The sequence below is a fragment of the Miscanthus floridulus genome, chromosome 8 (genome assembly GCF_019320115.1).
Source record: "Miscanthus floridulus cultivar M001 chromosome 8, ASM1932011v1, whole genome shotgun sequence".
In the NCBI taxonomy this organism is placed as follows: domain Eukaryota; kingdom Viridiplantae; phylum Streptophyta; class Magnoliopsida; order Poales; family Poaceae; genus Miscanthus; species Miscanthus floridulus.
This window is the reverse complement of record NC_089587.1, coordinates 8126198-8151276: the sequence shown is the minus strand read 5'-3', so window position 1 is coordinate 8151276 and position 25079 is coordinate 8126198. Positions and strand designations below refer to the sequence as shown.

Sequence of the window (25079 nt, the reverse complement as noted above, 5' to 3'; positions counted from 1 at the left end):
ATCCAAGTTGAAATAATTATTTCTAACAGAGAACCCCGGTCGGAAATTTCTTTGGATATTCCGACCATCTCAGATATTCCGAGACAAGCTTGGAAATTCCAGGAATTCTAGAATTAGCTCACCAAACTCCATTTTCATGGCCTTTTCAAATGTGCTCAACTCCACCAAGTGTACCAACGTGTCAAGTGTGTGAGTTAGCATTTTTCAATCATTTTGAAAGGCTTTTCTCTTGCACCTCACCACGTCACTAAGCGCAATGCATATGCAAATGAACTCACACTTGGTGGCACTAGATAACCGTTGCAACTAAAAGATTTCCCCTCTTTATAGTACGGCTATCTATCCTAAACCCGGTCATAATCTTCTCTACACACCTATAACCGATGAAATGAAATACCCGATAGGTTATACATTTGCCTTGCGCATTCCATTCCATTTCATCTCCAATGTTGATGCAACACATGCACCAACACGATCAACAAATGATATGATCCACTTCATATCATCATGTGACCTTATTGGTTCATCGATCTTGATCTCACTTGCTCTTCACCGTTGCATTGGTCCATCGGCGCCAAATCTTTGCTCAAGCTTCTCACCACGTGGTCCAGTGCTTCAAAGCCTCCGACTTGCCCTTCACACTTACAACCTGTCCATCAAGCCAAGCCTCATCTTGATCTTCTCCACCTTAGTCACATGACTCAATATCATGTCTCATATGCAATGAGCTCCTTCATCACATAATCATATGTGGACTAATCTCCTGTGTATCTCACATAAACACATATTAGTCCACCTAGGTTGTCACTCAATTACCAAAACCAAACAAGGACCTTTCACTTGTGCTACCAATCTTGCTTTGTTTCTCACCACTATGCCATCTTGATCTTGCTTGTTTCTAAACACCCACTTGGTACCAATCACATTGTAGTTCTTTGGCCTTTCTATCAATTCCCAAACTTGGTTCCTTGTGAAGTTGTTTAGTTCTTCATGCATAGCATTAACTCAATCAACATCATTCAAAGCTTCTTCTATCTTGGTGGGCTCAATGGATGATACAAATGAGTAATGTTCACAAAAGGATGCCAATGTTGATCTTGTTTGCACACCACTTGTAATATCACCAATGATATGATCTAGGGGATGATCTCTTGCAACATTAGTGGGTTGGTGCATTTGAACTTGATTGCTTGCACTAGCTTGATCACTTGATTGATGCACTTGAGATGAGCTTGCCACTTGTTGATTTTGCACTTGACAACCACTAGCTTGCACATTTGGAGAGGAAAGCACTTGATCTTTATCATCTTTAATGTGCACTACCTCTCTTGGCCTTATGTCACCAATGTCTATGTTCTTTATTGCATTCACCAATTGAGATCCTCTAACATCATCTAGATTTTCTTCTTGTTCTTGAGATCCATTGGCTTCATCAAATTCTACATCATGGACTTCCTCAAGTGTACCACTAGCCAAATTCCAAACTCTATTAGCCTTGCTAGTAGTTGAGTATCCAAGCAAGAATCCCTCATCATATTTCTTCTCAAATTTGGTCAATCTAGTGCCCTTCTTCAATATGTAGCATTTGCAACCAAAGACCCGAAAGTATACAATATTGGGCTTTCTTCCATTCAAGAGCTCATATGGTGTCTTCTCCATCATGAGATGGCAATAGAGTCTATTGATGTAGTAGCATGCCGTGTGATTGCTTTGGCCCAAAATGAGTTACTCACATCATATTCACTTAGCATTAATCTTACCATGTCAATAAGAGTTCTATTCTTCAGCCATTGGATTGAGGTGTGTATTTAGCCAAGAATTGATGTCTAATGCCATATTCATCACATAACTCATCAACTCTTGTATTCTTGAACTCACTACCATTGTCACTTCTCACTTTCTTGATTGTTGTTTTAAATTCATTGTGACATCTCTTGACAAATGTTTTGAAGGTAGCATATCCATCACTCTTATCAACTAGAAAGAAGACCCATGTATATCTTGTGAAATCATCCACTATCACAAATCCATATTTGCTTACCCCAATGCTTGTGTAAGTGGTTGGGCCAAATAGATCTATGTGCAACAACTCAAATGCCTTGCAAGTGCTCATTATGCTTTTCTTAGGATGGGTATTTCCAACTTGTTTGTCGGCTTGACAAGAGCTACAAAGTTTATCTTTCTCAAAAGTGATATCTTTCAAGCCTCTAACTAAGTCATGCTTCACTAGTTTGTTCAATTGTTCATTCCAACATGACCAAGCCTTCTATGCCAAAGCCAACCCATACTAGACTTAATGAGCAAGCATGTTGATAATTGTGTCTCACTAGCATTGAAGCCACTAAGTAGAGGTTCTCATATCTAAATCCTTTGAATATCAAATTAGATCTATCTACACTTATGATCTCTACATCATCAATACCAAATATGCACTTGAAGCCTAGGTCATAAAGTTGAGCTACCAACAATTGATTGAAGTTCAAGCTCTCTACTAGTAGCACATTGGAAATGCTCGTCATTTGATATAGCAATCTTACCAAGCCACATGACCTTGCCTTTGCTATTATCCCAAATGTGATACTATCATAACAACTATTGCCACTTGAGTTGATTGAGTTAAACATTCTAGCATTTTTGGTCATGTGTTGAGAGCACCCACTATCAAGAACACAATGCCTCCCTCCGGCTTTGTAATTGACCTACAAAACAATTTAATGTTTCTTAGGTACCCATACTTGTTTGGGTCCTTGAAGGTTAGTAACTAAGGCCTTTGGAGCCCAAATGGCTTTCTTCTTTGAGCCCTCCTTTGGATTACCAATGAACTTAGCTTTCACACCTTTCTCTCCATTGGTAAGCATATAACAAGAATCAAAATGGATTGCATGAGCATTAGTGAAAGCAATGTTCTTGTTCTTGCTTTTAATGCAATGTTGCTCTATGTGCCCAACTTGCTTGCATCTATTACAAAACTGACCATTGCCCTCCACAAAGCTAGCTTTGGGAGTGACAAAGGCCACCTTGCCTTTCTTGGGGTATAGCCCAATCCTTCTTTGGTCAAGGAAAATCTTTGGCTACCCAAGCACTTTAGCAGGCGGGCATCTTCTTTATAGGCATTGCCTAAGGGAAGAGTGAGCTTATCCACCTCTCTCTTGAGAGTCTCATTCTCAACCATTAGTGAGGCATCATAAGTGAAACCATCACTAGTAGTGGAGATAGAAGTGGTGGTGGTGGATGTGGATGATGAACTTGTAGCATTAGTGAGAGCAATAACAATGGGTTCATAGAAAGATTCATTGATTATGTCACATGTTATGCCCACATCACATGCTACAACAACCTTATTCTAATTTTGCTCTTGGAGTGAGGAGTGAGCCTTTTCAAGCTTAGTGTGAGCCACTTTAAGGTCCTCATGGTCTTCCTTTATACACTCATGAGAAGCACTTATCTCATTAAAGGATTGTTCAAGAGCTTTCAACTTCTTAGACAACTCTTTACACTTCTTACTCTTAGAGCTAATAAGTGATTTAGCTTGTTCTAGCATGTCCATGAGTTGTTCTACGGTGGGTTCATCATCATCACTATCATTATTACTATCATCTCTAGCATCATCATCATCATCACTAACATCATATTTTACCTTGGTGGACTTAGCCATGAAGCATGATGGTGAGTCAAATAGAGATGGCTTGTTGTTGATAGCAGTAGAAGCCAATGCCTTCTTCTTGGATGTCTTCTTATCATCACCATTTGAATCATCATCTGAAGAAGCATCACTATCACATGTCACCACATAAGATCCACCTTCTTCTTCTTGGTGAAGCTCGTCTTCTTCTCTTTCTTTTCCTTCTTTTCCTTATTGTCCTTCTTCTTCTCATTTTCATCATCACTAGCTTGAGGACAATCCACCATAAGATGATCGGTGTTGTTGCATTTGTAGCACCTCCTCACAAAGTCTTTGCTCTTGAAGTTGTCTCTCCTCTTCCTTGCACCATAGCCCTTCTTCTTCATTAACTTGCCAAACTTGCGCACAAAGAGAGCTAGTGCCTCATCATCACTATCATCATTGGAGAGCTCTTCATCACTTGATTCTTCCTTCTTGGCCTTGCCTTTGCCCTTGTTCTTGGAGGATGATGAAGTAGCCTTGAATACTACACTCTTCTTCTTATTGTCCTCATCCTTCTTCTCATCTTCCTCATCATCATTGTATTGGTCCTTGGTCATCACATCATCAAGCACCTCATTTGGAGACACACCCTCCAAGCCTCCTCTAAATAGGATGGTTCTCAATGTCTTGAATCTCTTTGGTAGACACATCAAGAACTTGTGACTAAAATCTTCATCTTTGGTCTTCTCACCCAAGCTCTTGAGATCATTGATGATGACTTGCAATCTATAGAACAACTCCAGAATGGTTTTATCATCCTTTATCTTGAAGTTGTTGAGTTGATTCTTGAGCATATAAATCTTGGCACTCTTCACAACTTTTGTGCCCTCATATGTCTCCTTGACTAGCCAGGTCAAGATCCTTGATTTGCTCAAACACCTTTGAATTAATACCATTGTATATGGTGTTGAGAGCCATTGTATTGTATTGCTTGTTGATCTTGTCATTGTCGGTGAGATTCATGGGATTGAGCATGACAAATTCATTCTCCACCACATCCCACACCTTCTCATGGATTGAACCAAGATACATTCTCATCTTTCTCTTCCAATAATCAAAGGAACTTGTGTCATCAAAGAACGGTGGTTTGCCCCCCACATGGTTGAACACAACTTGAGCCATATTTACACCAAAGGATGTTAAGCCTTGATTCTACCGGTGACCACGGCTCTGATACCACTTGAAAGGTCCTAATTGGCTAGAGAGGGGGTGAATAGCCTAATTTAAAATCTACAAAATCACTAGACCAATTTGATTAGTACAACAAATGGCGCAATGCAATTTTGCCTAGCCTAGTGAGAGTGTTGCAAGTTACCTATCCAACAATTCTAGTCAATTATTATCTCTATGTCACACAATGGATAAGTCACTACCACTAAGTTAGTGAGCTCTCAAAGAGTAACTATAGAGTCTCACTAACCAAACTACTTTGCAAGAAAGTAAGCTAGCCCTCAAAACTAATTACACTAAAGGGCTTAGCACAACTAGGAATGTAATACAAGAGAGGTAGTGATCTTTTATACCGACGTGGTGAAGATGATGAAGCCAATCACAATATGAAGACCAATGACAACCAATTAATCACCGAGAGAATGCCAATCACAAGAGACACAATGTTTTTCTCCTGAGGTTCACTTGCTTGCCGGCAAGCTAGTCCTGTTATGTCGACCAACACTTGGTGGTTCGGTGGCTAATAGGTATCACACACCTAGGCTCTCAATAGGCGCCACAAGAACCTACCCCAAAGTGAGGTAACTCAATGACACGCGCAATCCACTAGAGTTGCCTTTGGCGCTCCGCCAGGGAAGGTACAAGAACCCCTCACAATCAATGGAGATGGCCAAGAACAATCACCAATCTTGCCAATCCTCCTTCAATCCTCTAAGCCGGCTAAGTGACGGTAATCACCAAGAGTAATAAGAAATCCACCGGCAAAACGATCCCCAAGTGCCACTAGATGCTATCACTCAAGCAAATGCACTAGGATGCACTCAATCTCACTTTGGATTCACAATCAAGCAAGAGAGATGAGTGGGAGGGAGTTTGCTCAGCTCAAAGGGATGTATCACATGTAAAAATATCCAAGGGTGTGAGCTAGAGCCGACCAAAGTCAATATATAGAGCCCTAAGGGCTCACATAGCCGTTAGTCACCGAAATCGACCATCAGACAAGAAATACGGGGGCGTTGGACAAAACAGTCCCTTGTCCAATGCCTTCCCTCGACCAGCTGCATTGCGCCACATGTCCAAGTTCAAATCGAGTCATTACCGTGCACTCAACCAGATCGTCGGACGTGTCATCGGACAAAATGCCCCGCGCCGTCCGACGCTTTTCAGAGAGGTACTAGAGAGGTCACTTTCATCGGACACGCGTCCGACGTGGACCGTCGGATAGACCATCCGGTCCGATGCCTCCACGTGTCGCTCCACCGTGCGCTCGCTCGAACCAAGTGGCGTCGGACAGGGAGGAACAGTGTTCCCGTTTTGTCTGATGCCCCTGTTTCCTCTTTGTCTGACACTGCGCGTGCGCCTCTGCCTCTACGGGAGCCGACCGTCGGACGCGGCAACGTCACCATCCGACGCCCGCGCTGCTCTCTGTCCTTACTGTGCCATTAGGGTTAACCATCAGACGTTGAGACCTCCGTGTCCAACGCTCTGTCCGACGCACTTCTTTCTCTTCTTTCAAGCGCGATTTCGATCTCTTGCTCTCATGTGCTAACACCAAGATGTATCAAACACTTGTGCACGTATGTTAGCATTTTCCAAAGTATTTTCCAAGGATTAATTAGTTAGCTCAGTAGGTTCTAATGCATATGTATGATCAACATCACCTAGTGGCACTTGACAACCATAATTCCCGAAGAATTTCCCCTCTTAATAGTACGGCTATCAATCCTAAATAACTCACCCTATATGGTGTCTTGAGTCCAAACCAAAAATAGCTCTATAGGTTATACCTTTGCCTTGAGCCCATTTTTGTTTTTCTCTTTCTTCTTTTCTCCAAAAGTGACGCACTTGATCACTTTTGGTCATCTCCATCCACCATAATCATCTAGGCTCCACCACTTGGTATGAACCAACCTTGCTCATATCACAACACTCAAGATAAAGATTAGTACTTAGGGTTTCATCAATTATCCAAAACTAAACTAGGGACTTTCACTAGGCCGGCCCAAGGTTTGCTTGAATACACGAAACAAGGTGACGTGATCTCCAAGTATTGAAGAACCAACCTAGTCAGACATTTAGAGAAAGTAGTCTATGTAATAGGACTAGGACTCTCCAATAGTAATCGACTAGGACTAGATTAAGCCGCCCTACCCTCTGGACTATATAAAGAGAGGCAGGTGGTACCCCTTGTACAATCAACTCAATCATACAATCACACAAAAGGCATCATGCCGACTAGACGTAAAGGCTATTACTCGATTACGAGGGTCTGAACCAGTATAAATCGTTGTCTTTTATGCTAAGCGTCGAATTCAACTTATGTCGAAGCCCTTCAAACACTGTCCCGGGTAATCTCCTGATAGGTTGTCGGTCATCAAACTCCGACTACGCACCAAGTAGGGGCTTTCGGCGAATTTGCGCTCGTGAGCTTGACAAACCTCGACATCAAGATGAATTTCTCGCCAGGTTCTGAGTTTGTGTTTGCTTCTTAGGTCTGTGTGGCGGATGATGGCGGCATTCTGCAGGCCCGCCTCATGGAGACTCTAGAAGATCAAGTTTCTCTAGTTTAATCTAAAGACACGATGGATGAACTCGTTGAGAAAATTTTAGATTTTTCAATTTCTGACTCCACACGGATTTGAAAATTGTTCAAGTTCGAGTTGTACTCGGACTCTACTTCAGGCGTCCCATTTCAGTTTCCTCTCAGATTGCAGAATTCAACCTCCATCTATCAGGAGTTGTATTTGGGTATGCCTATTCTTCGCCAACAAGTCCCTCTCGAAGGTGCTCTCTAGGGCCTTGTATTCACATCTACTCCAGAAGGCAACATTGTGCACTGGCCCTTCCAGGATACATCGTCCTCTTCCAGAGTAGTCAGTATGCTCTCTCAGCTACCGTTCCAAGAAGGTTCTCCGCTACCCACCATTGACGAGGAAGGTTCTACAGAAATTCTAGCTAGCGCAGATACTGCAGAATCAGGGATGGATAGTACTCTCTGCTGTAGCCACAGCAGGGAAATCTTCATGATGCGCCAACCGCTGCATCCTCCGCAGCAGCCGGATGTTCACCCGGATGATGAAACTCTGAGTATGGTCACGGATGAAGATTCTAAAATTCCCAATGAAACTGATCAAGATAAAGCAGCTCGATTGAAGAGGAATAAAGCCAAGGCGGCTCGCAAGCAACTAGCTGAACACCGCAAGGAAGCTATGCGCCACTATCACGCAGCTCTCAAGGAGTATGAAGATGAAATTGCTCGAAGAAACCTTGAGGATAAGGCCAAGCGTGACCACAGCTGACGCTCAGCACCAGCGCAATGCCAATCGCGATCGCAATCAAGTTTGGGAAGGACTCTCCCATAATTTGGAGCCAGATTTCATCCAGATGGTGGGACACAATGTCTATACTACTCCACTTGCGAACATTATGGCAGTTGAGAATGCCCTTGTAGCCAGGACAAATCCTAGTCAAGATGATGAAAGACTTCTAGTTTTTCTACAGTCTGCTGTTATGTAGCTTAAGGGGCGTAATTCGGCCTCTATGCAAGACCCCCCTGCTCAAGACCAGAGGAATCCAGCTCCCCGTCAACATGAAAACCGGGTTCATCAAAGTCAAGGGTATCAGCAAGGAGGTAGTCGGAACAACCTTGACCCCGAAGATCTTCGCAACCGCCTTAGCAACAGGGAAGGCGGTGCAGAATCTGCTTACAGGGAAGGACCGTCATGGATGGTTTCCCCCGTTTTTCAAATAGACTAAAGTCTGTCCCACTTCCTCATAAATTTAAACCGTCCAACTACTCAAAGTACGATGGAAAGACAGAATCAAAGCAGTGGCTATGTGTCTATTCTACAACCTGTGAGTTGGCGGGAGGCACTAATGATGCTAAAGCTCTCTTCTTCCCAATGGCGCTCGAGTCCGTTCTGGTTCAGTGGTTTAACAAGCTTTGTAAGGGCTCAATTGATACTTGGGAAGATCTCAAAGCCCTATTTGTCGAGAATTTTGCAGGAGTCCTTACTCGTCTGAGTAATCGGAATGAGCTCAGAAACTGCAAACTACCCAATGAGTCACTCCGGGAGTATTATCGTTGTTTTTTCGAGAAGCGCTCCACAGTTTCAGATGTCTCTGACTATGATACGATTGAGTTCTTCTCTGATGGCATCCTGGAGCGATGGCAATATCAAGACTTTTCTGAGAAGCGCTCTACAGTTTCAGATGTCTCCGGTGGTGCTTGCTCTTGAGGTTGCCACCTGCGTGTCTTTGTCGTGAAGCCCACAAGAAGCTTGTGCGGTGCTCTGGAGAAGAGCTTTGTGAGGGGTATTGTACTCACCCTGTGGGAGTGAGACCCGAAGAGCAACTCTAGTTGAGCGAGATGTGAAGAGTGTCAAGTGGTCTGACCGGGTGAAGTGCTAGAGCTCGTGGTGAGCACTCCACGTGGAAGTGTGACTTGAGGGTCACCACTACCAAGAGGACCGGCGGCAACCTTGAGCTTGTCTCAACGGGGAGTAGATCATTGGTAAGCCACCGAACCTTGAGATAAAAATTATCATGTCAACATTGTCCATCCCGTTGGTTGGCTTACTCCCAACACAAGCTTGCATTACTCTTCATATAATGTTCTTGTGTTGTTGCTCTTTTGTAACTAGTTAGCTTGAGTAGCTTGCTAGTTGCTCTCGTTGCTTGTGTAGCTTAGAAGTAGTTCCCTTGTGTAACTAGTTGGCTTGTGTAGCCTTACTAGTTACATTTCTTAGTTTATGTAGCTAAGTAATTTGAGCTCTATAGTTTGGCTTATGTAGCCTTGCTATTGAACATTGCTAGTGAGCTTAGACTTTGTGTGCTTTGCATACTAGCATGTGTAGGAGCTCCCTGGTTGTTTGAGTACTAGTTGCATAGTTTTGTGCGACCTTGCAAACTAGAATTATTTAGGTGAGCTCTACCTAACCTGGCACCTTAGTTGTTCATATTAGGATCTTTGTAAGGTGCTTGTTAACTTAGATAGAGGGGTGTAGTTTTGTATAGACCGATAATTTTAATTCTATATTTATTTCGGTTTGCCAGTGCGATTAATTTTAAAAAGAACTATTCACCCCTCTAGTCCGTCACTTGTCACATGTCAGACACGAAAGAGATAAACTCGACTTCTTTGATAGTTTATTAAGGATGTAATGGGACAACAACTATCATTTGAATTTTTTTCCATTGAAATTATTCAATCAAAAATCCTAAAATCTGGTTTAATCTTAGAAAAACTCATAGACAAATTATTTTATCTCAAAAAACTATTGTTTTTCTAAAATCATGTTCTATCTTAAGGTGTCCAAATTAAAACTATTTGAGTCTTCTATGGACTCATTTAGCTTTTTGTTTACTAGTAGATTCTCTCGGTTCTATTATAATTAGTCTATGTAGATGACCCAAAATATGGAAAGATTCTGGTGACTTTGATGATAACATAGTGTCATGTAATGATGCAACCACATCATATTTAATCCTATTTAGGTCTTGTTTAGTATAGCTATGGGAGAAATGCATCCCCGAGAAGCTACATAAGTGGAGAAAATGTGCGGCCAAAATAAGCTAGTATGATCCAGTTTCTACAATTTTAGTACAAACAGACCTATGAGAAGAAGTGTGGCCACAAAAGGCTGCAAAAATATGTTGTTCGGCTTTTAGTTTTAGCTTATTTTGGCCATAAACAACTTATAAGTTGTACTGAACACACCTTTAGTACGAACACAAGTATCACTTGATTCTATCTATGACCATGTTAGCGGAAAAAATCATGGAGTGTTGCTGTCAAAGTGTGGATGGTATGGCTCGCAGATATCAATCTACAAACCCAACAATACAAAAACAAATCTTATAAAAAACAAAAAGATAATATACAACGGGACTATCTACTAGTGAGAGTAGCTCGTATCGCTTAGCCTTCTATGTAGTTTGGTTGATCAACATAAGCTGATCATAATAGCTAACAAGAGTATCTACTAGTGAAAATAATCTGTGTCACTTAGACTTCTTTGTAGTTTGGTTAATCAACATAGACTATTTATAATAGATAACAAAAGCATCTGGTAGCAAATAAACAAAAAAAACTCCAAATCATATTCAAATAATTTCAATTCGGACGCCATAAACATGATTTTAAGAAAAATGAAACCTTAATAACTTTCAGCTAAAACATATTTTCTCTAATTTTTCTAAGGTTAGAATAGATTTTAGGATTTTTTATTACATAAATTTTCTAAAAAAATATTTATAGACTTACCCCTACCCTATAAGCTGTCAATAGAAGGTTGGTTTAGGGCCTCTTTGGCACGGCTCATCCAAAACGGCTTCACCGGTGAAGCCAAAGCCGGTGAAGTCAGAAAAACTGGCTTTTTCGGCTTCTAGTTCATTTTAACCCTGACTTACAAAACGGCTTCACGCTACAGTGTCTCGATTTGCGCAAAATAGATGGAGCCGAAGCCGACATAAACCATGCCAAAGACGCCCTTAACCTCTCCTCTCTCCCTCCCTGCACGCTAGTGACCTGGCACCACCTCATGCAAAGTCATCGTCCAAAACCACTCAGGGCATAAAAAATAAATGCTTTTAAAAGTAAATGGTGGTTAAAAATCCGGTTTTACAAAGGAGAGGGGAAATCGAATTACCGCGGGGTTAAATGGTTTTTTTTCCAATGTAATTCAATGTGGGTGATAATCGAGGATGATCTCGTTTCTTCTATATGTATGAGAGAGAAGGGGAATTATCATGTAATACTACAAACCTATTTCGAACTCTAAGACGCTTAGCATTGAAACCTATTTCGAACTCTAAGACGCTTAGCATTGAAGTCTGTGCTTCCTGTCATGATCCTATTGTACATGCGCCCAATTCTTTTCTTCCATCCCTTACTTGCTACCATTCTGTTAACAAGTGTATTAGAATTTAGATTCGTTCGTTCCTCGCTACTCCGATCACGTGTCCACATATCCCATCGGTTGCGCAAGTAATAGATCTGGTTGGTCTAATTTGAGGTCGATCCTTGAGCTGCAGATTCGGCTTTGACATTCCATAATTTCCTTTCACGGTTGTTCAATTTGTGGCATGTTTGCCGATATGGATCTTTCTTCACCGGTTTGCATTGCCGCCAGGGAGCCATGAACCTAGAAACTAAAACCATCCTCGATGAGATATCAAAGCGGTTTGCTAATCATGATGCTAAGTGGGATCAGCATATCTCTGAGCAGAAAGTGCGCTAGGATCTCAAGTTCTCCACTAGTTCACACCGCGCACGGGGCTCGAAGCGCGACAGGGGCAGGGTTAAGGCGGGGCCCGTGTATGATCTCAAGATCTACGGCCAGGAATCCGGTTGTTACAAGAGTCTAAAACAACCGGGTACCAGATAGCAATTCTGTATCTCTTATCATCCCCCAACCCACGATATCTCTTATCATCCCCAACTAAACACAAGACAGGGACACCTCCATCACCTAGGCAAACACAAACATGGGATTCCCTTATCCTTGATAATTAAGACAAATTAATCTCATCCAGCCTTGAGAATTAAGACAAATTAATCTCATCCAGCCAAACACGAACCTGGGATCATCTTATCCTTGAAAATTATGACATAGGAGATTGTTAAAATGCCTACCAAGTTAGGACAAACGGGAGATTGTTTGTTGAAATGCCCTTATATACGTTTATACATGGGAACAGATGCAGCGGAACTCGTAGACGAAGGCACACAAGTACACGCACTATATACGAGAATACATGGGAGCAGATGCCGCGGCTCATGCAGTTATGCTTGCTCAGCCTGATTTGGCCTCCATTGCGAATCGTAGACGAAGGCACACAAGAACACGTACACATAGAGAGACACTTATATATCGTGTGTACAGTGTTTCCAGTACACACGTACAGAACGTAACCACAATACAAAAAAACTGATAATGATGGCGCAACATGTCACCGAGACGAACGCCAAAAATGCTATGCCATGTTATCACCTCACCGTACGGAGTAAGCTCTAAATACGTCTCTAGTAATAAATACAATCGTACAGATACACTGGAGGTGAAGTAAACACTCAAGACACCTACAAGTGGTATATCAGCATAACCAAAGACAGCTTTCAGTTAGCCACAACTCTGGCAAGAATCAAACATGAACGGACCGAGGAAGTGCTCAGCAAGATATCCAAGGGCGATCGATTCCTCGACGAGGGATGCCAGGCTTGAAGACTTCCATGTGGACGAGCCACGGAAAACACCATGCTATCTGGCATACTAAAGTCTTTCACTCTTCATGGTACTCTGGGTTCTTCTTCAGAATCACAAAGCCCTCTAATACCGGCGTCAGTGGAATGTATCTGAACAACACAAGCAAACAGTGATTAGTGTTTCCTTGGAGGATCGCATACAGATCGTCCATTCTGAATGCAGCTTACTTTTCAGTTGCTAGCTCAGCTCTCTCCCCTGCTGCAAGCAAGACCGGTGTGGAGTGTGTCTGAAAGCCAGTGATTGTCTTAGGCCTTCCTGCCTGACCAACCACATCGACGGCTTGCCCAACGCGGACAGGTACTGAGAGAGGCTTCAGATCCTCATCCACAGTTAAAAGCATCCTAGGCTGTATGAGCGAAAAGAGGGAAAGAAAGAAATAGGTTCAAACATAGTATCCAACGGTTGTCTACTCAATCCATAGGAGTGGTAGCAATGACTAACAAACACACCTGCATTGCCAGGACAATAATGTAAAGGATGTAGTGATATTTCCCTAGGATGGTGGACTTCATATCAAGGCACGCATGCAGGACAGTTACAAGCCCTCCAAGTGCCATTCTGGAAAACAGAAAAAAAAAATGAAACACAGTTCGGTGGCATGTGCAGGTGAAAGGAGTGCTAAGAGATCGACACTCACGGAGAAAGAAGAAATCTATCAGAATGGTATGGAGAAAGGGTCAACAAGCCCTTTCCAAGGTGAACAAGGCCCTGAGCAATTCGTACCTGATGAACACAATAAAATTAATCAATGCATGAAAACTTAAATACGACCAAGGAACCATTATAGTACATGAAGGATGCCAAATGAGCATGATGGATCTATACTTACACAAAACAGATGAGCAGCTTCTTTGTAGTAATAACTTGAAAGATTGCGAAGCATGCCAGCTATTCTGGCATTGTTTGTGCCAGCACCAATCAAACCCAATGAGATAATTGCAGCCTGGAGAAATTCAATAACCAGATATATAAGATATAGGATAACAAAGGAAAAGGCTATGTAAAAAATTGATAAATACATACCATTGACACATCGGCGTCTGCGTCATGACTCAATCTGCTCAGTGTGTCCATAACATTTACCTGAGAAGGCAAGTATTAGAAATGCAATCAGATTCCTGATGGCATATACAATTTTTCAACTTTATGAAACCTGTTCAAATGAATGCTGAACATCAAATTATACGAAGAATACACAAGAAACTGCCAAAACAGAGTATTTTTAGAGGTTTGAAAGAATAAACACAAGAAACTGTCAAGCTTGGGTTGTGAAATCAGAATCTCCAAAGTTTTTGGCATAGATATATGATGTAGATCATGATTTGGTTCACAACACACTTCCTATGAAGGTCATTTTAGGATTCTACTTGGTCAAACATTTTAACTTAACCCATCAATTATATATGAAAAGTCAGATGGATTGACAACACAGCTGATGCTACAAGGTCCATACTTTCACCATACATAATCTTGAGTATTTAAAATATACTTCTGAAAGAAATGTAAGTTAAGGAGTTAAGAGGGAGTACAAATTGCAGTGAACATGATTTGGCCACGCTTTTAATAACGACGGCACCATGCAAAATTATCCGTGTGATAGAATCTATTCATAGAAAGGTGCTCCAGTAAAACTGGATTGCTATGATATGATTTATTTATAGAATGCAAGCAGGCCTGTCTGCGAGCCCGCAAATAGGTTTAATTTTTACAGGGGTTCTCGGAACCCCACAAAAGTTAGGTTGTTTGCATCACCATCATTATAGTATGGCACTGGATAAAAAGCTTGATGGTTTCTGGGTCCAACAGTATTAGAGAAATAAATGGTCTTGTATTATGGGACAATCAGCTTATATATACTTTCAGTAGATTGGTTTCATGGTCAACATTTTCCCCCTAAGAAAACAGTTATCTAGAACTATTCAAGCACTGTGCGCTTGTGTGCTGGTGCAAGTGCAATAGTTAGCACTATCGTGCAGTAATTTCAGGGCCGGCCCTGGGGCGGGGCGGGAGGGACGGTCGTCCCAGGCCCACGATACCGATGGGCCCCTCCCCAGGTATGCAATAAGAATACGAGATGCTAGATCGAATCGCCGATTCCCCGTGTCCCGTGATCACGCACGCTCCGCGAGTCTTCCGCCTTCCTTCCTGTGCTGCGAGACGTGCGCGTGCAGCGTGGGCGCGTGAGGGTCTGAGGGGCCTGGCGGCGTTCCACCAGAGGCACAGAGCAGGCGGCAAATCAGTTCTCACACAGCCACATAGGGTCCTAATCCCTGATTCCTGAGCCCTATTCCCTCATCCCTGTTCGGCACTATCGGTAGACGGCAGTTCCAGAAGGCAGCAGTCTAGCAGAGGAGGCAGGCGTCAGGCGGCAGCAAGGTACGAATCTCCGAATCTGAAATTTAGTACTAATTGTTTCTCACGTGATCCCTACTTTATGAAATTATAGTTACTAATTGTTTCTCTGAATTTTAACAGTACCATACCATCAAGAAAGACAAAAGGAAAAGGAAAAAGCAAATAGATGATTTGATACAATACATTGAGGGGCTCTTCATAAATTTCTTAAGAGTAATACTAGTGTTTCAATTCAAGAGATCCAGATGCATTGGCAACATTATGCATTGAGAAGCGATTATTGGATGAGATTGATATTGACACCATCATCGATGACTTCGCATCGAGGAATGTTAGAAGAATTTTTTGAGGTAATTTGATGTGTATACAAATTATTTCATATGAATATTATTTTTGCATTAAGTTAACTGCTTATTAGTAACATCATATATGTGTGTATATATACTACCAATGAGTAGTACTAGTAGTATTATCATGTTTGTATAAAGAGGTCCAAAAAATTAGTTTCGTTCTAGGTCCAGAAAAACTTAGGACCGGCCCTGAGTAATTTCATTCAGATGGTCTCATTAGAGACATCTCTTAGACAAAAAACATAATTTGGGCGATATACCAACTAGGACAGAAAATTCCCCATGGGGCATGAAGTTTAGTGTGATCAGGCATTGTTTCCAGCAGGAGATTTCATGTATCAGAGATTTAGTTTGTACAAGACAAATTTATCCACATACCTTGGGATTAGATATGCAGAGTATACCAAGAGCAAGAGGAACTGCTCGTCTTATATTCTGCTCGCCGTACTGCAGAAGACGCTCAAGTGAACGTACAGCCATTTCAGCTCCTAATTCTTCAGCCATAGCAATAAGAGCAATTCCAAGGACAGCTGGCCCTTGGTGTGTTTCGCCTTTCTCAAGATGCTGTGAGCATATGCCAAGAAGTTTCTGAACCTGAAAACAGAGTTGATAACATTTATATTCAACCAAACATCTTAAACGTCTTAAAAATCTGAATCTGCTAGAAAACTTTCCATTGAAAGATAATATCAAGAGTAAAATGCACCGGAGGTCCATTAACTTGTCATCTAGATCCATCAACTCCAAAACTGCATTTTTAGGTCCATAAAAAAAAAAGGGCGTACCCAGTGCAGAGAGCTCCCGCTCTGTGCGGGGTCTGGGGAAGGGTGTTAGTGGCAAGCCTTACCCTCGCATGTGCAATGCGAGGAGACCGCGACTCGAACCCGGGACCTTCCGGTCACAGGCGGTAAGACTCTACCGCTTGCACCAAGCTTAATTGGTTCACTGCAGGTCCATACCCCTTCGTTTACCCTTAAATCTAACGTACATTTGCAGAAAACCCCCTATCTTTCTCTGTCTTCTACGTGCTCGCCCTTGCTGGGACCAACGTGGAGCCGGGCGGCCAACGTGGCAAGGGCGCCGGTGCGGAGCACGCTGTGGCTGGCACCCTCCTCGCCTTCACACGCTCTGGCATTGCGCTGCTCCATGTGACTGGCAGCGGTGATGGTGCTGAGTGACTTCGGGTGCTCCCCGGCCCGGGTACAGTATCAGATTTAGATGGATGGTGCAGTAAGGACAGTGTAGGTGTAGCCATGCATTGTACCCCAGATATGACGACATCGCAATCGCGAGCAGCAGGTGCAGTGTCAGCTGGGATAAAGCGCAAGGCGGAAGAGCTCAGGAAGCGCTCTCGGCAGTGATCGGCGACCTCGGCCCCAGGATCGTGTCTGCCGCGCGTTGGGTTGGTACGAGGCACTCACACGAGCGCGTGGACAGTCAGCTGGTGCAGCTGCACACGCTGCTCATCATGGTGCACAGCGTCGTTGATGAGGCCGAGCGTGTGCGCATCGCTAGCTGGTGGCTGCGCCAGTGGCTCTGGGCGCTCTGCGACGCCGCGCTGGACGGGGACGAGATGCTGCGGCTCTTCAATTCCAGACAACAGCGCGCGGTGGAGGAGGCAGCAGCAGGCTGCCAGCGCCGGGAACTCGCTGTGGAACACCGCGGCGCGCGCCCTCCGGTCAGCAAGGAGCCTGCTCCTGCTCTTCTCCGTTCTCTTGTGTCGTTTCTCGACCTCCATTTCTCCTCTCTGCGCATGCTAGCGTGCGTGCACACCACTCGCAACGTGCCGTCCATCATCTCGTTGCGGCAGCTGTCTAACCCAACCAGGCGCTCCCCCATCTTCATCTACGCGCTGCAGCTCCCGTTCCACAAGCAGCAGACAGTGGACAGCGGGATGGAGCTCATCAACGCGTCCCTCTGCGGTTTCAACGAGAGCATCTCTCATCGGCGCTGTGGCGTACGGTGGAGCACACGGGTGTCTGCCTCACCATCGATCGTTCAGTTCATCTTCATCCGCCAGACTACAAGGCTCCCGCGCTGGCACCACTGCAGATCATGGTGCCCCGGGTGCACGCGTTGGCAACGACGCGATCTTGTACATGGAGCAAGTGGTGGCCAACAACAAGGAGACGCTGGCGGACTGGATGGACTCGCCGGAGCTAGACCCGATCAGCGACCTGCTGGCGTCATCCGATTTATCAAAGATGGTGTCCGTGCTCGGTGCTTGGAGGCAGCAAGGGCGAGCACGTAGAAGATAGAGAAAGATAGGGGGTTTTCTGCAAATGTACGATAGATTTAAGGGCCAGCGAAGGGGTATGGACCTGCAGTGAACCAATTAAAAAGTTTAAGGACCCAAAAATGCAGTTTCGGAGTTGATGGACCTAGATGACACCCCCACAAAAGTTAATGGACCTCCGGTGCATTTTACTCTAATATCAAATACCTTAAGCACATTTCCTGTTCCGGCATATGCCAGTGACATAAGTGTTACATCACAGTATTTCCCTATCTTCTCATCAAATGTTTTAGAGACCTCTGCGGTAGCCTCCACACTATCCTGAAATAGGAATTAATTATCAGTGATAGCTAAGCACATCTTTGAAAATCACTAGTGATATGTAAAATAGCAGGTGCATAGATCTACTCCCTCCATCCTGGAATTTAATGTGTCCTAGAGATTCTAAGACAGATTAAGAAAGAATACAATAGACATTTGTACTCATGTTTCGTGATCAATTTAATTCCCGCATGTATAAACGCTGTCATCTGCGTGGTTAAAGGATGATTGATTGATAACTGGCAAGTTGTATTTGCGTACAATTTTTATTGTTTATATACACTATATTTCAAGATGGAAGGAGTAGACTACATTGAAAAGTGGCATGTTGTACACAGGGTAAACAGAAGAGGTAGTAGCGATCAGCAACAAGGGTAGGTAATTAAAAATAACCAATTAATCAGTTTTAAATGAGCAATAGATACTTGAAATGAGAAGGAACAAATAGTACTCCGGATGGATATGCTGAGCCTAGCAGCAACTTATTACTTAAATTACTCAACAAAGATGCAAACTTTGAAATCCGAACCATATCTACATGATGCTTAGAATTACCTGTTTTCCAAGATATAGAAGGCCAAGCGCAACAGGAAGCAAGCGTATAATGGGTTCTGCCAACTCAGCCTCACTACGCTCCATCAAAGCAAATATAATAGACTGTGCAATCTCTTCATTGCAAGAACCAACAAACACCAATCCCAAGGCAATGGCTGAGAAGACCAGGACCTCAAGAGGTGATTGGGAATCTCCCAACACAGCAGATAGATGCATTTTAAGCTGAAAATTAAAAACAGAATTGATAAGAAAGATAATACCAAATTATGAGTCAGCGAGACACAATTATAAGCACTAGTTCCCACCTCTTCTTTCTGGGAACCAGCATATGCAATTCCAAGACCCAATATTGCTCCAATACGAATGTTTGAGTCGTCCTTGCCAATATACTCCATGAGAATAGCAAACGCCTGGCAGAAAGGTTAGGATATTAGGAACAAAAGAAGATGCAGAGCGGGAGGGGCCGAGAGTAGCTAAGTGGAGCACTTACAGGATCACAATCACTCTTCACCCCGCAAGTGACAATTCCAATACCTAGCAAAGCTCCAGCAACAACATGAGTATCATTACTATGCAAGTACTTGTCAAGCTGAGCGAGCCCAGAATCAGTATCCCACAGGAGAATCATTCCCTGGAATGGAAACAAAAAAAAAAAAATCATTAACTATTCATTGGATGGTTCTAATAAAACCCTATATTGCAGTTAGAAAAATAAAGAATACTGTAATTATACCAGACTAGCTGCTGCACTGGCTTTTCCATGTTCCTTGTTCTTGAATAACCAATTTCCGGAAGACCCACTGCTGGATGAATCAGATGGAGCGGTCATCAACTTGTCCTGCACAAAGTAATAAAAAAAACTTAGATGAACTCTTTTTTCACAAATATTGCTAGTAACAGTTGTCTCAAAAGCTAACCTGGCCAAACCCAGCATTCACAAATGCATTTACAAATGTTGCAGCTAAATTCTGTCTTGCAGAATCAAGACTGGAGCTGGCACCACGACCATCAATCAAATGGACCTACATATTGTAAAACACAACCACAATTATTATAGAGGGTTTAATTGTGATATTACAATATGGTAAGCAGTAAATATACATTACCTTGTATATATCTTCTGGGGATTTAGGCTCCATGACCTCAATATCGCGAGCAAGAGTAGAATATCCCTCACTCAACTTAGTATTATTTACTATTTCTTGAAGGACCTCCTTGTCATTGTCATCAGCAGCGATCTCATCATCAATCTCCATAACCAAACCCTTCAGAAGACAGATTATTGTTCACAAAGGGGGGAAAACAATTTTATAAGATGTATCTCAGGATTGTGTGCATGAATAAACACATAGTCCCAGTCACATGAACACACACAGCAGATACATATGTAAAGGAAAATGGGGTGTGGGCATACATGGCGTGCGATGAGATATGAGAACTGTTTCTTGAGCAGCAGATCATCGGTTGCTGTGTAGACCTGCTTCACATACTGCAGGGACTACAGACATTAATATGTAAGTTGTATTTGGTTCTAAAATAAAGCAGTATACCATGTCACGTTTGATAATCATGTACTCACTTTCTCAAGTTTCAGAGCAATTCTCAAAGCACTTGCAAGGTCTCCAAACTTCAAGTAGATGGTATATGCTATGTCAAGTGCCAAACTATCATCTGGGGGAGGGAGAAAACTGCAAGTTTCATGTTCGCGCACAGAAGCGTTAGTTTTAAAAAGGGCGTACCCAGTGTAGAGAGCTCCCGCTCTGTGCGGGGTCTGGGGAAGGGTGTCAGTGGCAAGCCTTACCCTCGCCTGTGCAATGCGAGGAGACCACGACTCGAACCCGAGACCTTCCGGTCACAGGCGGTAAGACTCTACCGCTTGCACCAGGCCCGCCCTTCGCGCAGAAGCGTTAGTTTTAACCAGAGAAATTCAACTATACATGAGTTCTACATCTAGTTCCACAAAAGAGAGGGCAGAAGTAATATATCACAGTAATAAGTGATAAAGAGATGCATACTTACTTGGACGAACTACAAAGATACAAGCAAGCTCTTTTGTAGTTTGTAGCATCCACATGCTCAACTAGTAAATCAAGGTCTTCGACCTGCCAAAAGATGAAATTTATGAGTTTATTAGCCAAAAAAAAACATTGGGGCTGTACTCTTGACAATATCAAGCATTGTAACAACTAGGTGTACCTCCATAAGAAGATCCACAGCTTCAGGCTCAGCATTATGCTAATAAAAATGACAAGAAAAAATTAGCAAAAAAAAACTGAGTTCAAGATGAAATAAGTATTCAACCATTAACTCCACTCAGAACAAACCTTCATGTGAAATGAAATAATTTGCTGCACTAGCTCCATTAGGGCATCAATGGGCAAGTCATCATCCTGGAAATAATAAACCCAGCATAAGAGGACTGAAAACTAAAGAATGGAACAGGATAAAATATACATATGCCCACAACCTAATTCCAATTGCAGCCCAGTAGCATGAGATGAAAATAAGACAAGAACAAGCAACAAAAAATTTGCAGCAATTCCAATGAAATGTGATCTTGGTGACCAGGTATGTGGGACATCCAATGAGGATAAATAAAATGAAAAGAATGCAATTGTTTACCATGTCAACCTTATAAAGGCATAGTGTGATTTCAATTTTCAACTATTGATCATGAACAACCAACACTACAACAGCCAAACTGGTATTAATGAAAAAGATAATGATTACCAGAATATTAATCAATTAATCAATAAATCAGATGTGAATACCAAACTAACTAAGACTAAGAAAAAACCAAAGAATTGTTGTTTACAACTTTAACAGGTGTTATGTACAAGAATCAGCAAAACCCTGGTACAAGTCGTAGATATAACAACAATACAAAATGATTCAAGAATTCTAGCATGAGTGAGAGTGCAACCTGACGCTTTTGGAATTCTTGTGCAATCTCGCCAGCCAAATTTCTGCACAGAAGACAGTTATTCATTTAAAATCCAACAGTTTTCCAAAGAAATAGCATGTAAACAGTATATTTTTTCAAAAAAAAAAAATGAAGCATATCAAACAGGTGAAATAAACTTCTTAACGTATTCGAGCATATCTGAATCAACAGCATGTCAGGAAGGGGTTACTCTATGCAGAAAGTTTCCTCTGAAATAAAACTTAATAAGTACAAAAAAGAATCATGTGTCATGTCTGTGCCCTGTCGTTAGTTGAGCAGGATATGAACAAGTTTGTAAACAGTGTATACTTGTAGGAGTTCATTTATTGTGTCATGATATAGTGTGGTATATCAGTCCAATAAATGCTTACAGCTTTTTATTATTTTTGCATAACGTTGCATGATATAGTGTGGTATATCAGTCCAATAAATGCTTACGACTTTTTGTTATTTTTGCATAACGTTGCATGAGTAGCATTGCCAACATAGCACACTAGAAAAGTTTAGACTTCGCTGATTGAAGGAGCCAGGAAACATATCATTTCAGTTCAGTCATACCTCACATATTCATGACCCCATGAACCAATATCACCCTCAGAGCCCAACAAACGGTATTTCAGGCTCTCCTGCAACAAGAAGATGTCTCAGTTCCAGATTCACAGGAACAGCAATGACAGTAGGAAGAGAACTATTGCGGCCGGCACATACTCTTTCTCCTTCTATGGACATTGTCAAAGCTAACACTGACAGTATGTCAGCCATGTACTTCTGCAAAACAATAAGATGGTGGCATCAGCACTGAACCAAACTAATCTAAAGCTGGGTGATCCAAAGTGTTCACACAGACCTTGAGCTCGGACTCTGGCATTGTTTCAAAATAGGACTTCAGAGTTCCAAAGTGCGGGCGGAGGAATTTCAGCGGCTTTGGGACTGAAGTCATTGAGCTCGTGGCAGAGCGAATCTCCTGCCTGAAACAGATCAGTTTTAGTGGCATCAAAAGGGTTAAGAAACAAGCCGTTGGTTGCACAAAACTACAGGAGTGCAGCTGGAGCACTCAATTAATCCTTGTCATACACAAGAAAACCCATCTTAATCTTTACACATTATAGGCAATAAAGGCATACAGCACCACGACACTAAACTAATCTTCACAAAGGTGACAAACTTAAACCCACAAAGCTTAGTTACCCTAGGGGTCACGCAACCCTAGACCTGAATCGGGAGGATTTGCGAAGCGAGCAGTACCTCATGCTCTCGAGCGCGAGCTTCTGCACGCCGGGATCCGCGTCCTGCGCCCGCACGACGTAGAGCTCCAGCTGCTCCTTGAGCGCCAGATCCTCCTCCGACTGCGGCACCATCCGACACGTCAGTCGAAAGCAAAAACCCCAGATCGAAACATGAGGAGCGAGATTTTCCCCCACAATTCAACCTCTCCTAGGGCTCGAAGCGGAGCGGACTCACCAGATCGTCATCCTTCTTCTCGTCCTTCTTCTTCCCCTTCCCCGTGGCCGCGGCCGGCGGCGGCGGCGGCTGCGACGGCTCGGCCGGCGCCGCGGGGCTGGGGTTCTCGGGGGGAGACATGCCTGCCTGAGGGGTTCGGCGGCTGGTCCACCGGAAGGACGGAAGCACGGACGAGCGGGGCTAGGGTTGGGCTCGCGGCGCTACGCGGTGAGCCGCCTCCGGTCACGTGCGGCGGAAGTGAGGCAGCGGAGGGGAAGCGCTTTGCCTGTGCTTTGTTTATGGAGATGGAGCAGAGACGGGCGAGGCGTGCTAGCGTAGAACGGAACCACGCCGCAAGTCCATTCCCGTCTCAACGCAGCTTTTGCCCCTCGCCCAAGAAGAATATACGTGGGCCGGGCGATTGTTCTTTCGGGCCCGCGGATTCGTAACTAGGACTAGGAGGGCTGTGTTTTGTCAGTGGGCCTGATTAGGCCGAAAAGGGCTTTGAACTCAGTAAGCCCCGTTAAGCTGTCGAACATGTGGCTCTGGGCCTTGGGTGGGTCCTCTTTCGAAAAGTGACGATAAAATTACGAAGTTGGAAAGAGTTCAAAGGGATAAAGAATATTTTTTGTCTTTTATTTTCAAAATTACATAGTACAAATGTACACACTCATACTTAGTAGCTTTGAGTGCATGTGAAAGACTAAGGTTAAGATACCGCAGTCCTCGTTATCCACGGATGGGTCGCCTATCATTGAACATTGTTGCTTGCAATATTAATGATCGGGGTGTAGTCATTAGTTTTAACTCTACATCTTTATCGGCTAGGTCTTGCTATAAATTCTAAAATCGACTATTCATCCCCTCTAGTCGGCCTAGACATCCCTAATCCTTTTGGTTTTGTCGATCTGGTTGTCGAGCAAGTCTGGTTGGTGCCGCTTTTCATGTTTCTATTGCGCACTGGTTAACCTATGCCACTCATGAGCGAACCTCGCGATCATATTCAAATGCTATATGGAGATGGCACCTTTTGGTGACACCGTTTGTAAACGGCATCGACTTCCACATCGAGATTGGCAACCTTCGCCCCGTTCGCTTGGCTTATAAGCCGTACTTTTCAGCCAACGAACAGTATTTTTCTCTCACAGCAAATCAGTCAACGGTACTTTCAGCCATGGCTTATCAGCCAAGCGAACAGGGCACTTGAAGGGGCTCCACGGTTGGTTTTGCGGGCCTCCGCGACTAGCAGGTTCACCAAATGGTTGATTTTTGCATTTCTAAAATTCATTTGCAGAGGCCGGTAAATCATGCCACTTGTGAAATTCCTGATTTACACGGTGGCTCTGCAGAGTTACAGGATTTACTGATAAGATTGACAATCCTATAACTCTGCAGAGTTACGGTAAATCGTTTCGCTGAAATTTGGCTTATGCTGATGCTTATGTTGATTTAGTGTGAGAGGAAAATATTGTTCTTTCACTGAAAAATATTGCTGACGTAGTTCAAGTGTACTGCTAGGTGCCACTACTGATTAATGATTGAAAAATGGTTTTTGATCGTGGCAGTCTACACATGAACCTAATGGATCACACACTTAAGGAGTTAGAACAGTTGCCTAGATGATTGACTCTAATGCAGGTGGAAGATTATTTGTGATGGGTCTAAGAGTCAATCATACACGTTGTGGATTGGATATGTAAGTGGGCTAAAACATGATAATGATTCATTAATATATTATTACTAATGGGTTTTTAATGAGAGGCAACTTTAACGTTTA

At 43.1% G+C, this 25079-nt stretch overlaps 2 protein-coding genes and 1 long non-coding RNA gene across 4 annotated transcripts; all 3 read right to left on the bottom strand.

Annotated features, from left to right (window-relative positions):
• Window positions 1–3343: 3343 nt before the first annotated feature.
• LOC136468519 (uncharacterized) lies at window positions 3344–4786 on the bottom strand. Its single transcript, XM_066467065.1, has 3 exons — window positions 4558–4786; window positions 4083–4508; window positions 3344–3759 (listed from the first exon to the last, which is right to left on the bottom strand). The coding sequence occupies exons 1-3, from the start codon at window positions 4784–4786 to the stop codon at window positions 3344–3346; spliced, it is 1071 nt and encodes a 356-aa protein (XP_066323162.1).
• A 6759-nt stretch (window positions 4787–11545) lies between these two features.
• Window positions 11546–12241, bottom strand: LOC136475632 (uncharacterized). The gene is made up of 2 exons (XR_010763227.1): window positions 11635–12241; window positions 11546–11600 (listed from the first exon to the last, which is right to left on the bottom strand). It is a non-coding gene; the product is annotated as an uncharacterized lncRNA (long non-coding RNA).
• A 443-nt stretch (window positions 12242–12684) lies between these two features.
• Window positions 12685–23618, bottom strand: LOC136475631 (26S proteasome non-ATPase regulatory subunit 2 homolog A-like). Of its 2 annotated transcripts, none has more exons than XM_066473162.1 (25): window positions 23324–23618; window positions 23108–23208; window positions 22710–22830; window positions 22571–22630; window positions 22421–22488; window positions 21842–21884; window positions 21243–21308; window positions 21115–21153; window positions 20938–21020; window positions 20498–20606; window positions 20333–20416; window positions 20025–20183; window positions 19836–19940; window positions 19652–19756; window positions 19409–19549; window positions 19224–19328; window positions 18919–19140; window positions 18250–18363; window positions 16185–16400; window positions 14125–14184; window positions 13931–14044; window positions 13739–13824; window positions 13551–13659; window positions 13269–13447; window positions 12685–13190 (listed from the first exon to the last, which is right to left on the bottom strand). In XM_066473162.1, exons 1-25 carry the CDS (start codon window positions 23441–23443, stop codon window positions 13118–13120), a joined length of 2682 nt encoding a protein of 893 aa, XP_066329259.1. In that variant the 5' UTR covers window positions 23444–23618; the 3' UTR covers window positions 12685–13117. The 2 variants fall into 2 exon arrangements, with proteins under 2 accessions (XP_066329259.1, XP_066329260.1); XM_066473163.1 differs by having other exon boundaries at window positions 20333–20407.
• Between the last annotated feature and the right edge of the window lie 1461 nt (window positions 23619–25079).